The sequence below is a fragment of the Siphateles boraxobius genome, unplaced genomic scaffold (genome assembly GCF_051911475.1).
Source record: "Siphateles boraxobius isolate OS27281-9 unplaced genomic scaffold, OSU_SipBor_1 35, whole genome shotgun sequence".
NCBI lineage: Eukaryota > Metazoa > Chordata > Actinopteri > Cypriniformes > Leuciscidae > Siphateles > Siphateles boraxobius.
The window spans coordinates 15,970,708-15,987,292 of NW_027508975.1; the positions used below are offsets into that span (position 1 = coordinate 15,970,708).

Consider the following 16,585-nt stretch of genomic DNA (forward strand, 5'->3'; position numbering starts at 1 on the left):
GTGTTCCAAGCATAAAGGAGATTTAGGTTTGAAGGACATAAGGGTGAGTAAATGTCAGAATTAATTTTTTGTGAACTATTCTTTAACTTAAGTTTAACTAAAATACAGAAATGACAATATTTTATTGCTTTAAAATATTTGACGTAGAAAAGCTTAGTAACGAGACAAGCATTGAAGCTTAGTAAATCTTTTTATACAAATGCTACCTATCACAATCCAAGTATCATGTAATTTGTTAGATATAAGCCTCTGGCATTGTTCAGTCAAGTCACTTTTCATTTAATATCTGTTAAAGTTCATTTGATCCCGATCAAAGAAATATATGCTGCCACTGTTTTTGTGTCAATATGATTTGATTTAATTTGCTCATGATTTTGCCTAGCAACAGCGACTGAAACTAATGATGCCTGTGCTTGCTCTCCACACACACACACACACACACACACACACACACACACACACACACACACACACACACACACACACACACACACACACACACACACACACACACACACACACACACACACACACACACACACACACATTCTTCATGGAGAAGGAATTGTGTTGGTGTTTCATGGCAGAGGCGTTTTGAGTGTGGACAGCTTCCAAATCGATTCCCATCATTCTGTGAGCACACAGGTTTGCGTGGGGAGATTCAAATAGGTTGGGGGAGTTTTCCGTGGGCTAAATGGCGGGGAATACGGCGATACTAAACAAACAGGGTGGGGGAGATTGGTCACACTTTATATTAGGTGTCCTTAACTACTATGTACTTAAATAAAAAAAAAATAGTACAATATAGTTATTGTGTTGATGTTCTATTGCAAAACATTTTTGCTGCTATTGAGGTGGGATATGGGTTAGGGACAGGTTTGGCTAGGTTTACAGGTGGGTTAAGGGGTAAGGAAAGGGTCAACAGAGGACACAATCATTCATAAAACGCATTAAACTTAAGTTTAAAAAGACGTGAAACTCACCGAGTGGTCTGGGGTGTTTACTGATATGCTCACACAAAAATCGCTGCAAAAGATGCTTTCCAACAGGTTTTATCATAGTTTTTGTCCAACTCCATTGACTTGTATTGGATGTTCTGTGAGGTACGTTATTACTGCGCCGACGGAAACGGAAATGGGTTTGTTTGTATTCTTTCTGTAGTCGTAAGCAGTCGCGGTATCGTAGGCTACGCTATCCAAACATTGGAAAAGGTGGATTATTGCCACCAACTGGGCTGGAGTGTCTATTATTCAAGCTCTCAACGGAAGAATGTCCGGTTGTGAGGCGTTTGGAAAAATAGGTCCACAGTTTTACAACGAATGGTAAAACACCTGTTGGAAAGCATCTTTTGCAGCGATTTTTGTGTGAGCATATCAGTGAACACCCCAGAACACTCGGTGAGTTTCACTTCTTTGTAAACTAAAGTTTAATGCGTTTAATGAATGATTGTTCCAGTGCCCCTATGAAACCATTGTGGAGGTGGGGGGGTGCTAACACAAAAACCTAAAATTCTCGGGACAGCAGCATTTGTCCAAATTTCAATCTTAACCGTTCTATTTCATTAGAAACGATCTTAAAACAGGGCTTTACGTGTAAAATACCGAACTTGTCCTTTAATAGTTTTCAACTTTAAAAAAAGACCATCACACCAGCTATATGTAGTACAGTGTCTAGCCCTTGTCTGTTTTACATTTTACTCAGAAATGTTAATAAAGTGAGAACATATTGCGACGGCTGCTCCGTCTCGCACTTTTTGACTCGGTTCTGCTATGCACGCACACTTAATTATCCAAGCTCAGCCGGTGGAGGTCATTCTCTTCTCACCACGACACACACTGCTCCCCCTCAATGTGCTGGGGAATTTGGCGCAGAAATTTTTTGCAGGCTTCCTCGCTCTTATTTTCTTTTCTTAATAAAGGAGCCAAGACCTGGAGGCGGCGACAGACACAGACTGAGGGAGAAAGACAGGGAAGGGAGTGTTGAAAGTGACAAAAGATATAGCGTGATGTGTAGGAGACAAAGTCCAAATAAGATTAAAGGTATTAAGAACAAAACTCATTTTGCAGCCTTGGAGGAGAAATTCAGAGGAGAAGTAGGCTTCAAGACTTGTGTAATGCAGCAAGACATCTTATCCAAAACTAGACGGCAATGTATCAAAATACATAATATCTGATTCTGGCTAATTATGATTTTTTTTCATCTTTTTAAAGTTAGTGTGTGTAATTCCTTTGACTTTCTCCTATCCCAGTTTAACACGCAGAGACAATTATCAGTAAAGTCGTTTGTAGGTCGATTTGTTAATACAGAGGCTTTGTGGCAGAAACACTGCTCACTTTCTCAACCAATGATGTGATTTGGGGGCGGGACCAGGTTTGCCAGGTCTGCAAAACAGAAGTACTCCAATAGCCAATCAAAAATAGCCCAAAATTAGCCCAATGATCCTATCCCAAATATCAAAACTCAAAATATGTCACTCCCATACCTAAAATACATATTTTGCAGTCACTGTTGTGCGTTATGCACAATTTCAACTTGAAAATCCCTATATAGCTGTGATCATAAGCACAGTCTATCATCATAATGGAGCTCCAAGGCTCCCTACCATTGTCCCTCCGTCTCTAGCACAGTTTCATTATTGGTAAACTATAAAATGGGTCAAATATTTTAATAAGAGCATTGTCGAGTGACCAGTACTGAGTTTTTGATAAAAAAATTACAAGCTCAAAAAAAGGATGGATGAATCATTCACAATGAGATCAATAAGATCCATTTAGAAAGTAGAAAGGATGAATTTCAATTTCATGTTAACTTTCAACAGGCTGTTTAGGCTATTGGTGAATGTTTTAACCAATAGGCAATTAGCTGTTTAGACATTGGCTACGTTTACATGCAACCAAATAATCCGTGAGTAATCGGATTGACGGCTCAATCGGACTGGAAAGCCTACATGTAAACACCTTAATCGATCCGTTTGAGCTCGATCCGAATGAAATTTAGATCGGATTGAAAGGGGTGGTTTATTCCTTTTCTAATCCGATCGAGAGAACATGTAAACACTTGATCGGATTGACTGAAAGGACTACGCATGTGCAATGACGTTGAAATAGCATAATGACGTATGCCGCTCGGAACAAGCTGTTCTTCCAGTTCAATAAAGTGTCATATAAATGAGTGTCCCGTCATTCTAAAATTCTCCTTTCACTCAGCGTCTGTGAAGTGGAGCAGGACAACGTCCTACCAGTCCATGTTTCGGATTCTCATCCACAGATGACATTTTTACTGCATGATCAATATAAACAGCATGGTACAATGGTTAATATGTTCAATGTCTCCAAAAGAATGAACACAAATGGATCAATATTAAGTCTGCTGTTTAAAACAAACAAAGAACCAATGTAAGAGAGTAGTTATGTGCAAACAGCAGGAAGCTCTGTATATTCGTGCAGTGTGCATATGTCAAAAAATCTATTTCGATTTTGAAGCTTGTGACATACTGTAAACGCGCACATAAACCTGATCACATGTTTCGCGTTCATGTAAAAACTTTGTTTGGAATCATCAATTGGAATGAATTCAGTCTGATTGAAACAAAAGTTGTGCATGGCTAATGTTGTAGGCATTGCAGCCTTTCTGATGTATTGACAATAGTTGACAAAGTAATTTTAATGTCAGTAAATTGCATTAATCATTTGGAAAATAAATATTACCATTTTGGTACTTGCCATCAAACGTCTTAAAAAGTAAGTGTTGGCTGTGCTCCAAGATGGGAGTAGCCCGTGTCGAACTGGAATGCCCACTTTCATGATCCAATCAAGTTTCACTATTTAAGTGTTTTTTTTTCTCTCGAATATCCTGTTGCAGTTCATGGCTACATTGTGGAAATAAAGTGGGTTGCGAATGCTATTTCATGATGTCAAATGGAAAATTAAGACAAAAAAGACAACAAACCGCAGACATGAACAGCTGACACACTTGGCCTGAACTTGCTGGCGGACTCCAAATCCCAGGTGCAGGGTAAATTTAGGCACTGAGGCTTCTCTCACACCCATCCATCCCATGATCTCCACCACCACACACAGATGGCCTTGTCTGACTGCTTCAGGGGAGTGGAGGGCAGGTGACATCAACAGTCGGGCCAGGGAAGAGAACCCAGACACGCAGGGTGGTTTGAGGTCTTATCAGGGTCGGATGAGTCATGAGAATGGCAGGCAATTGTGCGATGGGCAGACGATGACACGGAGAACAGTCAGAGAGCATCAGTTTGGCTGAGCAGACAGGGGAAAGCGAGCGAGAGAAAGTGTCCTCCTCAACTGCAGGACAAAAACACTGCTGCATCAGACACACTGGCAATGTACCAAATGACAGTCTAAAGGCACGGTTACATTTACTCTTGATCTGCAAAATTTTATATTTGAAATTCAATTCAGTTGGAATCTGCGCAATCTGGAGTTTAGAGTGAAGGCGATACATTAGGTTCAAGTTGGTCCTGCAAGTTTGCCACACTGGAAAAAAATTGCGAGGGTGTCTTCATTAACGTTTGTACAAAAAAAAAAACTGAAGACATCTGTACACAATTAAAATATAAAGAGAACATAAGGAAATGTTGTGATCTGTTTGTTCTAAGTGGCTGCAAAGTGATTTGAAAGCTACAAACCTAAACACCCTAGCATTATGGCAGCGAGTTTTGTGCACACACAAGCACCTCTCACATTTTGTTCAGAAATTGTAAAAATTTAGTTTATTATGCAATGAAGAGATAATAGCAGCAATGTCTGCATTGCTCAGACTTTGGTCTTCATTTCTAGATCATCCTGAAATTGAGTGGCACGCCTGGCTGTCTGCTCAGGACAGATAGATGGTTGTCTGTCCTCAACCAGACATTCAAATGTGTTCGAGTTTGTTTGGCCGTTGTATAGAGACTGGCGTCTTAAACATGGTGTCTCATTTCCCTTGCTGGTGATCAAATCTGCGATTAACGCCAAAGATGAGACAGCGGCCAGCGAACAGCCTGATACAAGCTTGCAGAAATCCTGCCTGCTATAATGGCTCTGAAGTCAATGTTTTATGGTAGATGTTATGTCATCCGGTGCGGCGTCAGGTCACGCATCATGAGTCTGGGTAGATTAGAGACATTTAAAACTCTATCACAGCATCCCTGACCTCTTTTATTCCGAGCAGCTTGCTAAACAACTGCCTCGTATGTTCTCTACCTTGGGATCTTTTAAATGCACCTCTACAAAAGATTAACAAAGGCTCTTTTTTTGTTGATTGGTGGGAGAAACTATGATGACCTTTAAAATGAAAGAACATTTTTATCAATATTTTATCGTACATTTTATCTTTTCAGTGGTGTTGATCTTATCCTTAAAGGAACATTTAATCAAAAATGTAAATTGTCATCATTCACTAACCCTCATATTGTTCCAAACTCATATGATTTCTTCCTTGTAAGACAATCAGATTATTATAAAAAAAATTTGCAGAATGTCCCAGCTGCTCTTTTCTATAAAATGACATGTCATTTCTGCACACTTTTGAGCTCTAAAAATAGAAAATACTTTTTAAAATAAAAAACATTACCAAAAAAGTACCATAAAAGAAGTAAAAAATTACTTCAATTTGGGCCTATTCCAGTTTTATCGTTAACTAAAACTATTAATTATATTGCTGATATAAATGTGAAAATGTGAAATGTTCTTTGCAACTACTGAAATAAAATAATTTTAAGTTAAAAACTAAATTAAATAAAACAAAATACAATTGTTTTAAAAAACTAACAAAACATATTAAAAAAGCATCAAAATATCTCAAAATATAAACTACAAATATAGCTGCATGCAGCGCCGATGGGCCCAAGCCCTGGCGCCACAGCCACCCCAGTGGCTTTAGGGCAAAGCAGAAAGTATACTTCATTTTTTTTATGCACAGTCAAACACACAGCTTTGCAAAGAATACTATATTTGACTTGTACGTGTACAATCTGTCGCCACGAGCTACAACCCATGTAAATATCTTTGTATTCTTTCATGCTAGAGTTGTACAAATGAGGGCACTTTCTAACTTCGCACAATCTCTCAACTAGGCCTTCATTGCCGTTGTAGCTTGCATGCGTTCCAGTCTGTTCTATTTATGTAGTTTTTCTTCAACTATCTTGTGAATCGAAACCCCCAGGGCACGGTTCGAACATTGTGGATAAACTAATTACGGCAAAAAATATATATATATGTAATGCGCATGTGTGACCTAAACGTAAAAATCCGGCGGTGCTCATATAGTATGCGCATACTCTTCTAATGATGAAATTTGCGTCGCGCACTGTACGCTGACCCTCACGTACGTGTAAAAAATATACTTTGGACTCAACAGTGCACAGTGGGAAATATGCATTTAAAGTGAGTAAATGTAAAAGAACTACATCAAATAGCACAATAGCTACATCCATGAGATATTTTAAATTCAGATTAATTTCATGTCATAGGATGTTATAGGTCACTTTCAAACGAGTGTGAAGTTATCATTTGCAGCTCAAATGTTTTTTTGTTTTTAAGTTAAGTATTTATCTTAAGTTTTTAAAAGAAATGTTTTTATTACCTTATTATTAAACAAACTTACCTTTTAAATGAAAAGCTAATTAAAAATCTTAATAAATACAATATTGGTATATAAATAGTTGTAAAATAACTCTGTCCAGTTACTCACATAAAGCATGTAATTAGGTTTATGCAAACATTTTTAATGTTTTAAAATATTTCCATTACTACCGACTTCACAATCTCATAATTTACAACATTTATTTGAATGTATATTTTATTTTGTGCTATTGTGCTGACACTAGAATATATAAAATAATTAATATATTCAATAATATTTCATAATTATTTGTTATCAAGACTTAATTATCAGTCAAATGTGTTGTCACTTATTGAAACCATGGGTTAGCAGTTAGATCAGCATAAAACCCTGTGCACTCTGAATACCATAAATTGTTTAGAAACAATGCAACAATTAGTCAGATTGGAGCTAACTGTTTTAGCCAACTCATACCATTTTTGTGTGCAGTATCCATCAGAAAACCAGTGAATGGTCTATGGGCGTACCGTCTGAGGTTTAGACTAGTCAAAGAGCAACCGGGAAGAAATTTTTCACATGCACCATAAAGTTTTGAAACATCTTTTTTATCTTAGCAGTCCACCCAAAGCCAAATTATAATTGTTATTTTCCTCCATGTTGTGCATTGCATCAACCTGCATATACTTAATTATTCAGTCTGTCTGGTTTGTGATGCCTCCAGTTGTTAAATAGTGCCGCATTGTGTTATAACAATCCTAACCATCCACCCTTGAAGGCACATTTTTCTCTTTTTCTTACTGCAGAGTGCAAGTTCCACTGCACCAATGGCAGATGTCTGAAACTTCTCTCGCTGATCTGTAATCATCTGAATGAATGTGGAGACAACAGTGATGAGGAACATTGTCCTGATGCTGTACCTCCACCCCCAGACACCATCCAGTGTAAGTCCATTCGCCCACTTCTGTCTCAACACCACATCTGCATCTCTGGCAGGTGATATTGCATCAGTGTTGGGGAAGCTACAGTAGAAAGCTTTTCAGAATTAATGCTCGGCTAACTGTCATTTTAGAAAAGACGGTAGTAAACTATCCAAAAGTAGTTACATTGAAGCGAGTTAGTGTCTGTAAATTAAAGGGGTCATGACATGAAAAAATCAAATTTGCCTTAATCTTTTGATTAAAACATCCTGCAAGTTTCATATTAAAATTCATCCTCATTATTAACAAAGCATTTTTTTAATCAATGTGTTAATACACATATTTACACTAAACAAATAAACATTACCCTAATTACACCTGAGTTGACAACACAGTACTAAACAGCAGTATTTAAATATTTATTTCACTACAAAAAAGATTTGTTGAATACATTTTTTTTTCTGTGAACCAGTATATTATGATAGTCCAAACTAAGCAACTGAATCAGTCTTCTCAATGCTTTTGGAGAGTGACAGACTACCAGAGTGTTTGATTACGGTCACAATTGGTTGCAAAGCTGAGTGTGTAATCTAATGTGACATAAAAACAGCAATATAACACTACTTGTAGGAAAAAAATAGCTTGTTACTGGAAAAGCTGAACTATTATGAAAACAGCTGAACTGCTGTTATGCTACTGAAAGATGTAGATAGGTTTGTACTGTCACCCTGATCTCTTTGCTGTGTGTTCTCTACTGTTGTTTTTGCTGGTCCATCTTGCTTTATTGATATTTAGTACAACAACATGCCAAGATAATTGTGTGGTACATTTAATTTACCACAGTTAAGGTCCTTGTCCGAAATTCTTGTACAAAACTTTTGCACATTAAAAAATAAATACGACCTCAAGTTGTGTCAATCACGTTTACACACTGCCTCTGAAACTTCTGTCTGTCATAAAATAGTTTGGATCGGGTTCGATTTTCTGTGTTTTTCGCATTTTCAGCTAGCATTTTGAGAGGTGTTTTGACAATTCAGAGCCACCTAATGACGGATGCAAAAAAACTCATTTGAAAATTTAGGTTGCAATATTATGTGAACAGAACAGAACATTCTAAATAACTAAATAAGAAAATAAATTTGTGTTTTCTATTTTAATATATTTTGAAATATTATCTATTTCTATTATGGCAAAGCTGAATTATCAGCATCATTACGCCAGTCTTCAGTGTCACAAGATCCTTCAGAAATTATTGTAATATGCTGATTTTCTGCTCAAGGAACACTTCTTATTATTATCAATGTTAAAAATAGTTGTGCTGCTTAATATTGTTTTGGAAACAGAGTTTTCAGTATTCTTTGATGAATAGAAGGAGAAAAAGAGAACAGCATTTATTTGAAATTGAAATCATAACCATGTAAAAGTCTTTACTGACACTTTTGATCAATTAAATGTATCCTTACTAAATAAAAATATTAGGAAGTATTAGTGATTTCATCAAATTTATTAGATAATGCATTTTGGAATAGTGTTTGGTACTGAGCAACTGTCATGTTAACGTTTTTCTTCTTTCTTCTTGGAAGTTGAATGCATTTATATATTTTGACTCTGTCTGGTTGTTGTTGAAGGTTGATTTTTATTTTTTTTATCCTTTGCTAGCAGACTGCGTTTGTGTATTTGTTTAACAGAGGCTTTTACCGAATCGGTTTGTATAGTTGTTTGTATGACCTTCCCCTTATGTGTGAATGTCCCCTCACACCTGAATCTGTGTTTGTATGTGGATGGACGTTATTGTTGATGAATGTGTGAGCTTTAGTTCTCTGTTTTACTCGCATACACAAACACTCTCTTTTGCTTGCATGATGTCACTCACTCAAGGCCAGACAGGCGGTAAACTCTTCAAAACTTCAACAAATGTGCCCAAGGTTCATTATTTTGAACTGGGTGTATATAAGAGGGTTTAGTTGGTTTTATTCAGCAATGCTATCCACTTTGTATTCTATGGAAGCTTGTTTCTGCCACCATATATAAAATAATAAAGGTAATTGCGACCTTTTTATCGCACAATTCTGACTTTATTTCTCAGAATTGCGAGTTTAAATCTCACAATTCTGAATTTTATAAGATGCAATTGCGAGTTACAAAGTCAGAATTGGAAGAAAAAAAGTAAGAGTTTTAGTTTTTGTTAATGATAACAAACCGACCATGTGCATGGCTACAAAAGCTGATAATGGATACTAATTTCATTGAATTTGCATATGCATCCACATGATTGTTTAGCTAATATTACCCACAATTCCTCACATTTTAAGGGTTCGTGACTGTTTTCTTTCAAGTACCGTATATCAGTTGGGAAAATGAAAAGGAATAAATGGCAAGGGCTCTGCAGAGGGTTTTTGGTATGAAGACATAATTTTATATGGAAATTTATTTTAGTTTCAATTTTTTGTAATTATGGTTTTATTTTATTTCAGGGAATGAAAATGTTTTCGTATTCGTTTTAGTTTTCGTTGTACATTTTGTTGATGATAATCACTCTGCCATTAACTGACTTAGATGTGATGTTATCAAAATATTTGACAAAAATTCATAAAAGTGAATTCACACATCACACATGATACATTTGTTTATAAAATCAATTCAGATGGACAAGGAAAATTTAAAATGGCTCTGGCGTTTTGTTTTTACAGAGGTTTCTCTAACCAACAGAACTTTTTTGGTTTGTTTGTTTTGTTTTTTTACAGCTCAGCTTTTATTGGCTGTCCATTTCCTCCCACTTTCTCCTTCCCCAGCATCAATCTTTTCATGAGCACTCCCTACGTTGGGATCGCTTGGTTTTGTGTGCTTTTTTTAAACATGCTTTTTTTTTCTTTTCTTTTCCTTGCTGTCTGCAGGACAAGGGCCACGCTTTACCGATGGAACAAGTCCAACTGCTGCACTTAAAATATTTAGCAGTCTGGGCCGCATGTTAATGAAAGTGTCTGCGGCTGGCTGCTATTTTAGAAACACCTGTGTGCGCTGTGATTGAATTTTCAGAGGCTGAGGACTGCTGATTTTCACGTTGAGAAAGAGACAGCAAGCGAGAGCGACGCAGAGGAGGCAAAACGAGAGATGAATCGACAGGGGTGGGGGGGACTTAAAAATTATTTCAATTCTAATGGCTATGGCCGTAGTGTAGCGTTCATTCAGACAGATGGATCATGAATATGGTCTAGACACTTGGTGTCTGGGTGAGTCAGGGGGGGCCCTGCACAAGAGGGGTCTTCAGACTACACCCCCCCCCCCCCCCCACCAGACACACACACACACACTCTGTGAGTTTAGAAAATGAAAGCGTTTTCAGGCAGAAAATAAATGTTTGTTATCAAACGCTCATCAGACAGACAGGAGAAGGATGTGACTTTCAATATCACAGAGGTTTTTGGTTCACTGAAGACCCACAAGGTGGAAACAGACAATGTAAAATGGTAGTTAAATAACATCGTTAAACATAATCCCTGACATTTTGTCTTAATGGGTTATGTCCCCCAATTTTAAATTCTATCATCATTTAGTCTCTATCAACATTACCCTCATGCCATTCCAAACTTTCTTCTGTAGAACACAGAATGATCAAGTCATGTCACAATACACATTGTTACAAAGCAGCTTGACAGAAAAACATGATGCTAATATTTATAATATCTTAATATCTTCATGCCTTATAGTTGAATTTAGCAAATTAGAGCTGTGCGATATAGTTTACATTTTGCAATGACACAAGCAATCAAGCATTTGAGATTTGCTATATAGTATATAATGCTTTACGTGAGTATATTGTATGTATGTATGTATGTGTCTATGCTTGGCCCATTCCTCGCTTGAAAAAGCTTCCAGGTCACTGATAATCTTAGTTTTTTGTTTTTTCGTTACCACTGCTTTCTTCAAATTCCACCAAATATTTTCAATGAGATTTCAGTCGCCCAATGAGATTTCAGTCTCCCAAAACGCCGGATCCATCTGGACGAAACGCCAATCTGATAATTTTTTTTTACTTATACAGCTAAACGCGTCTCCGTGTGGACAGGGCCTTAAATCTGAAGACCACTCAAGAACATTCTACGACTGATCCCTAAACCAAGCTTAAGTAGATCTGGGATCGCCTGCAGGAAAATCCATTGATCATCAAGCTTCAGTCTGTGCACCAAAGGCATTGATGTCTTGATACTTCATAGAATTCATGATGTCCTTCATACAGTCAAGATCTCAACTTCCTACCACAGCAAAGCACCTCCATAACAAGACTGGTCCTCCTCCATGTTTGTCCATGCATGGTGTTCTGCTCATAAGCTTAGCCTTTTTTGCACCAGACATGCTGAATTTTAGCATATTCAAGTTGGCCTTTTATGTTCTTCTTGGTCAAGAGAAGGAAACAACTTTGTATAATTCTGTCTTTTGCTTCAAAGGGAAAACATGTCTTTATACGTAAGAGAAACCACAATTTAGTTCTAAGCTTTTTTTAAAAAGATTTTCAATATGTTTATTAAATTCCAGCCTTTCATCAAGCCATTATGCCCAGGTATTTATAGCAATGAAGTCTTTCTATACAGTCAGGTACAGAGCATATTTTTTGTTTTTGCATTTAGAACCAATTTTAAATTTACCAATGGAAATTGCAATGACGGAAACGAGTCTTGTAATACAAGAGTCTTGTAATAAATCTATGATCTATGGCTTGATTCATGGACTGTGCTGCTGTGTAGATGCGTAATTGTGTCATCAGCATATTAATGTATTTTATCATGTTTATCTCATGACCAATGTCATTTATATACATTGAAAATAAAATTGGTGCTAAATAGATCCCTGTTTATTATTATTTTAATTTTTTAGTTAGTTTTGATTCATTGTAATATTTTTTTAGTTTAATTTTTGAGATTCAGTTTTTTGTAATTATGGTTTTGTTTTTTGTTTCATTTAACAAAACTTTTTTTCAAATGATAACAACCCTGCCGTAAACGCGGCTATAAAAGCTGCAAATGGATACTATTTCCAGTGGATTTTCAAAGTATGCATCCACTTGCTTGTTTTGCAAAAATGATCCCTTGTGTTTCAGGAGTTTTTGATTGTTTTCTTTCAACTTTATCATGAGAAACAGCGAAGCACCCAGCAAAGCATACTGTCATAGTTCAGCATGTAGTCAAAGCTTGTGAATAGTACTAAATTAACATCATTTTATAATTATAGTTTTAACTGGTTTGTGTTATTTGAGATCACATTTAAAGTAAATATATAATTTAAATATACTCATTTGCAAATTCATCTTTACAAATATGTAATTACAAATATATTGAAATAAAGTTTCTATAGAAGTGTCATTTAAAGTATATTTTAGTTTACCATAAATGCTTGTCAGGACATTTGATAATACATTTATCTCATATTTCAAAGACAATAGTAACTACCTAAAAACGAATATGAAATGACTTACAGTTGTGCCCTAAAGTGTTGTCCGGCCTAGAAAAATCTTCGGCCTTTATTCAAATATTATTAATAATTTGTTGAAGTTTTTGTAAGCATAGTCTTACGTAGTTCTGCTACATAGTAATTTTGTTTAATTTGTGATAACGCAATAAAACAAGTCAAATTGTGCGGAAATAATTTTTGGTCAGGCTATTATACAAAGAAATTATGAACACATGCAAAAACAACCAGCAAAATATTAACTGATGATGTTGTGAATGTATGCTTTTTTTGTGAGCTTTTTGTTTTTTCTACACAGTTTTTTTGTATAGTAAAATAAAACCTTTTATAATTATACTAATTGTCATGAAACTGCACATGGAACAAGGACAGAGGTGATCCAAACGCAGGCTTTATTATGAGGAGAATCCAGAGACAGGTACAGGGAAACAGGCAGAAGTCAAAACCAGGTAAGCAGTCCAGATCAGCAATCATACAATGCAGGGATAAGGCAAACGGGAAGACCAGATACAGGCAGGAAGTCCAGGAACCGTGAAACTAGAAAACACTAAGGAACTAGGAAAACGCTTAGGATGCAGTAAGACACTTACAATACTCAGCAAAGGTACAAACGGCCACTCAGGCTTAAGACAGGTGCGCTAAACAAGATAATCAAACACAGGTGCATAAAATAAACCATGATCAGTCCAGGGTAAAACATAATGGAAACAAAAACCTAGGAAGAAATGCCCCACAGAGGCTCAAGGCGGCCACTCCAGCCGCAGATCGTCACATAACCCCCCCTCTAAGGAGCGGCTTCCAGACGCTCCTAAGAGCTCCGGAGGGAGGTCGATGGGGGATGGGGTGGAGGGCCAGGCCCGTGGAGAGGCAGGAGGCCTGGAGACCAGAGCAAGTCATGAGACCAAGGGGAGGCACGCTCTGCAAGTAGCCAGGGCGGATCATGCTTGGCAGGAAGACAGGCTGGAGCATAAGTGACAGGAGAACAGGACGGAGCACACATAACACAGGACCAGGGCAGAGTACAATTAACATGGGACCAAGACGTAGGGAGCACAGGGCTGGACAGGACCAGTGACATGGAAAGCTCAGGCGAAGGTGGTCGCGCAAAGGTCCATGTAGGTGCCACCTCCATGACCCTCTCAGGTGTAGGTGGTAGTGCAAAGCTCCACGTATATGCCACTTCCATGGCCCTCTTAGGGTACCTACTGCCCCCCCCAAAAAAGTTCTTGGGGAAATTTAAAGCTAAAGCCTCAGGGCTGGAAACTGCCACTGGAAAAGGCTCCCGAAGCTTGAGAGGCGCAGGTAAGGCGAGGCGCAAAGGCGGGGCCGGCAGGGCGAGGCGCAGAGGCGGGGCCGGCAGGGAGAGGCGCAGAGGTGGGGCCGGCAGGGAGAGGCGCAGAGGCGGGGCCGGCAGGGAGAGGCGTCTGGGAACGCCCTCCGGAGCCTGGCGAGGCAAACGAGTCCTCCTTCTCTTGCTTCTGCGACGACACGTCACTTGGCTTGATTTACTCACTTGGCTTGATTCACTCACTTGGCTTGATTCACTCACTTTGCTTGATTCACTCACTTGGCTTGATTCACTCACTTGGCTTGATTCGGACCTGGACTCACTTGACTCACTTGACTCGGTACTTGACTCACTTGACTCGGCTGGCACGCACTCAGACTCAGTAGAAAACTCTTGAGGCAGGAATACAATGGAGCTCACGTGAAGTGTTAGAACGATGGGATTCACATGTTGCGTGGATTCGAAGGACCTTTTACGAAGCGCTGGTTCAACTGGGCTTTCATGTAGCGCAAACTCGGCGGAGCACGTGTGATGCGCTGGTTCACCGGGAGACACTTGATGCGTGGATTCAGTTGGTACCTTGTAAAATGGCGAATCGTCGGGTCTTCTGTGAAGCAAAAGTTCAGGAAAGGGCCAGGTCAATATATTGGGTAAGAGTCCAGTTTGAACTCGGAAACGGAATAGCAGAGCCGAGCGGTTCAGACAGTCCTCCCTGAAAGAACATCATAAAACAGAAATCATCTAAGTAGGACTGACGAGAGAGCTTCAAAAAATCTGTCACAAAAACCTTGAGAGGACGTTCTCCTTGACGGAGGCTTACGATCTGCGCTGTGGGATCCATAACGAGGTCCGTGTTCCTCTCAGCCGCTGGATCAGTAGTGGCTGAGTATTCTGTCATGAAACTGCACATGGAACAAGGACAGAGGTGATCCAAACGCAGGCTTTATTATGAGGAGAATCCAGAGACAGGTACAGGGAAACAGGCAGAAGTCAAAACCAGGTAAGCAGTCCAGATCAGCAATCATACAATGCAGGGATAAGGCAAACGGGAAGACCAGATACAGGCAGGAAGTCCAGGAACCGTGAAACTAGAAAACACTAAGGAACTAGGAAAACGCTTAGGATGCAGTAAGACACTTACAATACTCAGCAAAGGTACAAACGGCCACTCAGGCTTAAGACAGGTGCGCTAAACAAGATAATCAAACACATGTGCATAAAATAAACCATGATCAGTCCAGGGTAAAACATAATGGAAACAAAAACCTAGGAAGAAATGCCCCACAGAGGCTCAAGCGGCCTCTCCAGCCGCAGATCGTCACACTAATTGTATAATAATGTACTTAACTCCTGCTGCTTAAGTGGGTCAAAAAAGCACTTCATCTAACTGCATTTAATATAAATTTAAACTGTACTACATTTTCAATTTCAGAGCTGTTTTAACTTGGATTAACTTCCATTGACAGCCTGCTGGTTGATAACACTTGGCAAGGTGTCTTAATGTGGCACTCATGTCGCAAGATTCTGAAAAAACAATGTAGTGAATAAAGACGTTCGTAGACTAAGTAGACGTGTAGATGTGTAAGTAGACTGACAATTGAAAAATAGTGCCGATAGAATACAAGAACGTGCCCTGTGTGAGCTGAGGAGAGCATCTGTTGCCAATTTTCCACAATGTATGTTCGGCCTTTACCATATTATTCTATAGTGAACTTGGGGAGGTGGAAATATCCTGATATTGTGGCACCTGGACACACAAAAGGAATCAGAGCATTGAGTCTGTCTGTGGGATGTAATTGGAGTGAATTGAAAAGCACTGTCACTGTGTTCTGTCTGTCTGTCTGCTCCGCACAAACAAACACTCATATCCTGATTAGTGCAGCCTGCAAATAGGAAGAGGATTTGTATGCTCTAGAAAGAATAGTCTAAAGTTATAAGACTATATAAGACGCACAGAACACAAGGGAAGCTAAAACTGCATTATCCGATAAAATCATTGTCCTTTTTGCATTTGCCTTTGTCTTTTTTAATGTAGGGAGAGGTTCAGAAAAATATTGTGATAAGATAACGTTTCATTGTGCTTATGTCACTGGCGTTCAAGATGTCTGCCTGTTGTTTGTCAGTCGGGTAGAGTCGGCCCTTAAATATTTTTCTGCTCCCTCCCTCTGGCAGTTGTGCGCAGAGTGTGTTCATGTGTTTGGGGAAGGAAGTGTCGATGGTGAAGTGCACACTACCTCCCTCTCTCTCTCTGCAGCAAACCCCCAAACAGTCAGAGACACCGCATCAGCAACAGGAGGGACGGCAGACTGCAGATACTTCATTTTAAAGCTAGAGTCTGCCTCGAAAC

The 16,585-nt window shown here is 38.7% G+C and overlaps 1 protein-coding gene across 1 annotated transcript in view; it reads left to right on the top strand.

Annotated features, from left to right (window-relative positions):
- The window catches only part of ldlrad4a (low density lipoprotein receptor class A domain containing 4a), a 97,059-nt gene that overhangs the window by 31,130 nt on the left and 49,344 nt on the right, over positions 1-16,585 (top strand). The window contains exon 3 of the mRNA XM_077196661.1: positions 7,374-7,511. Within this exon, the coding sequence (XP_077052776.1) occupies positions 7,374-7,511 (138 nt within the window). The remainder of the gene's footprint in view (positions 1-7,373; positions 7,512-16,585) is intronic.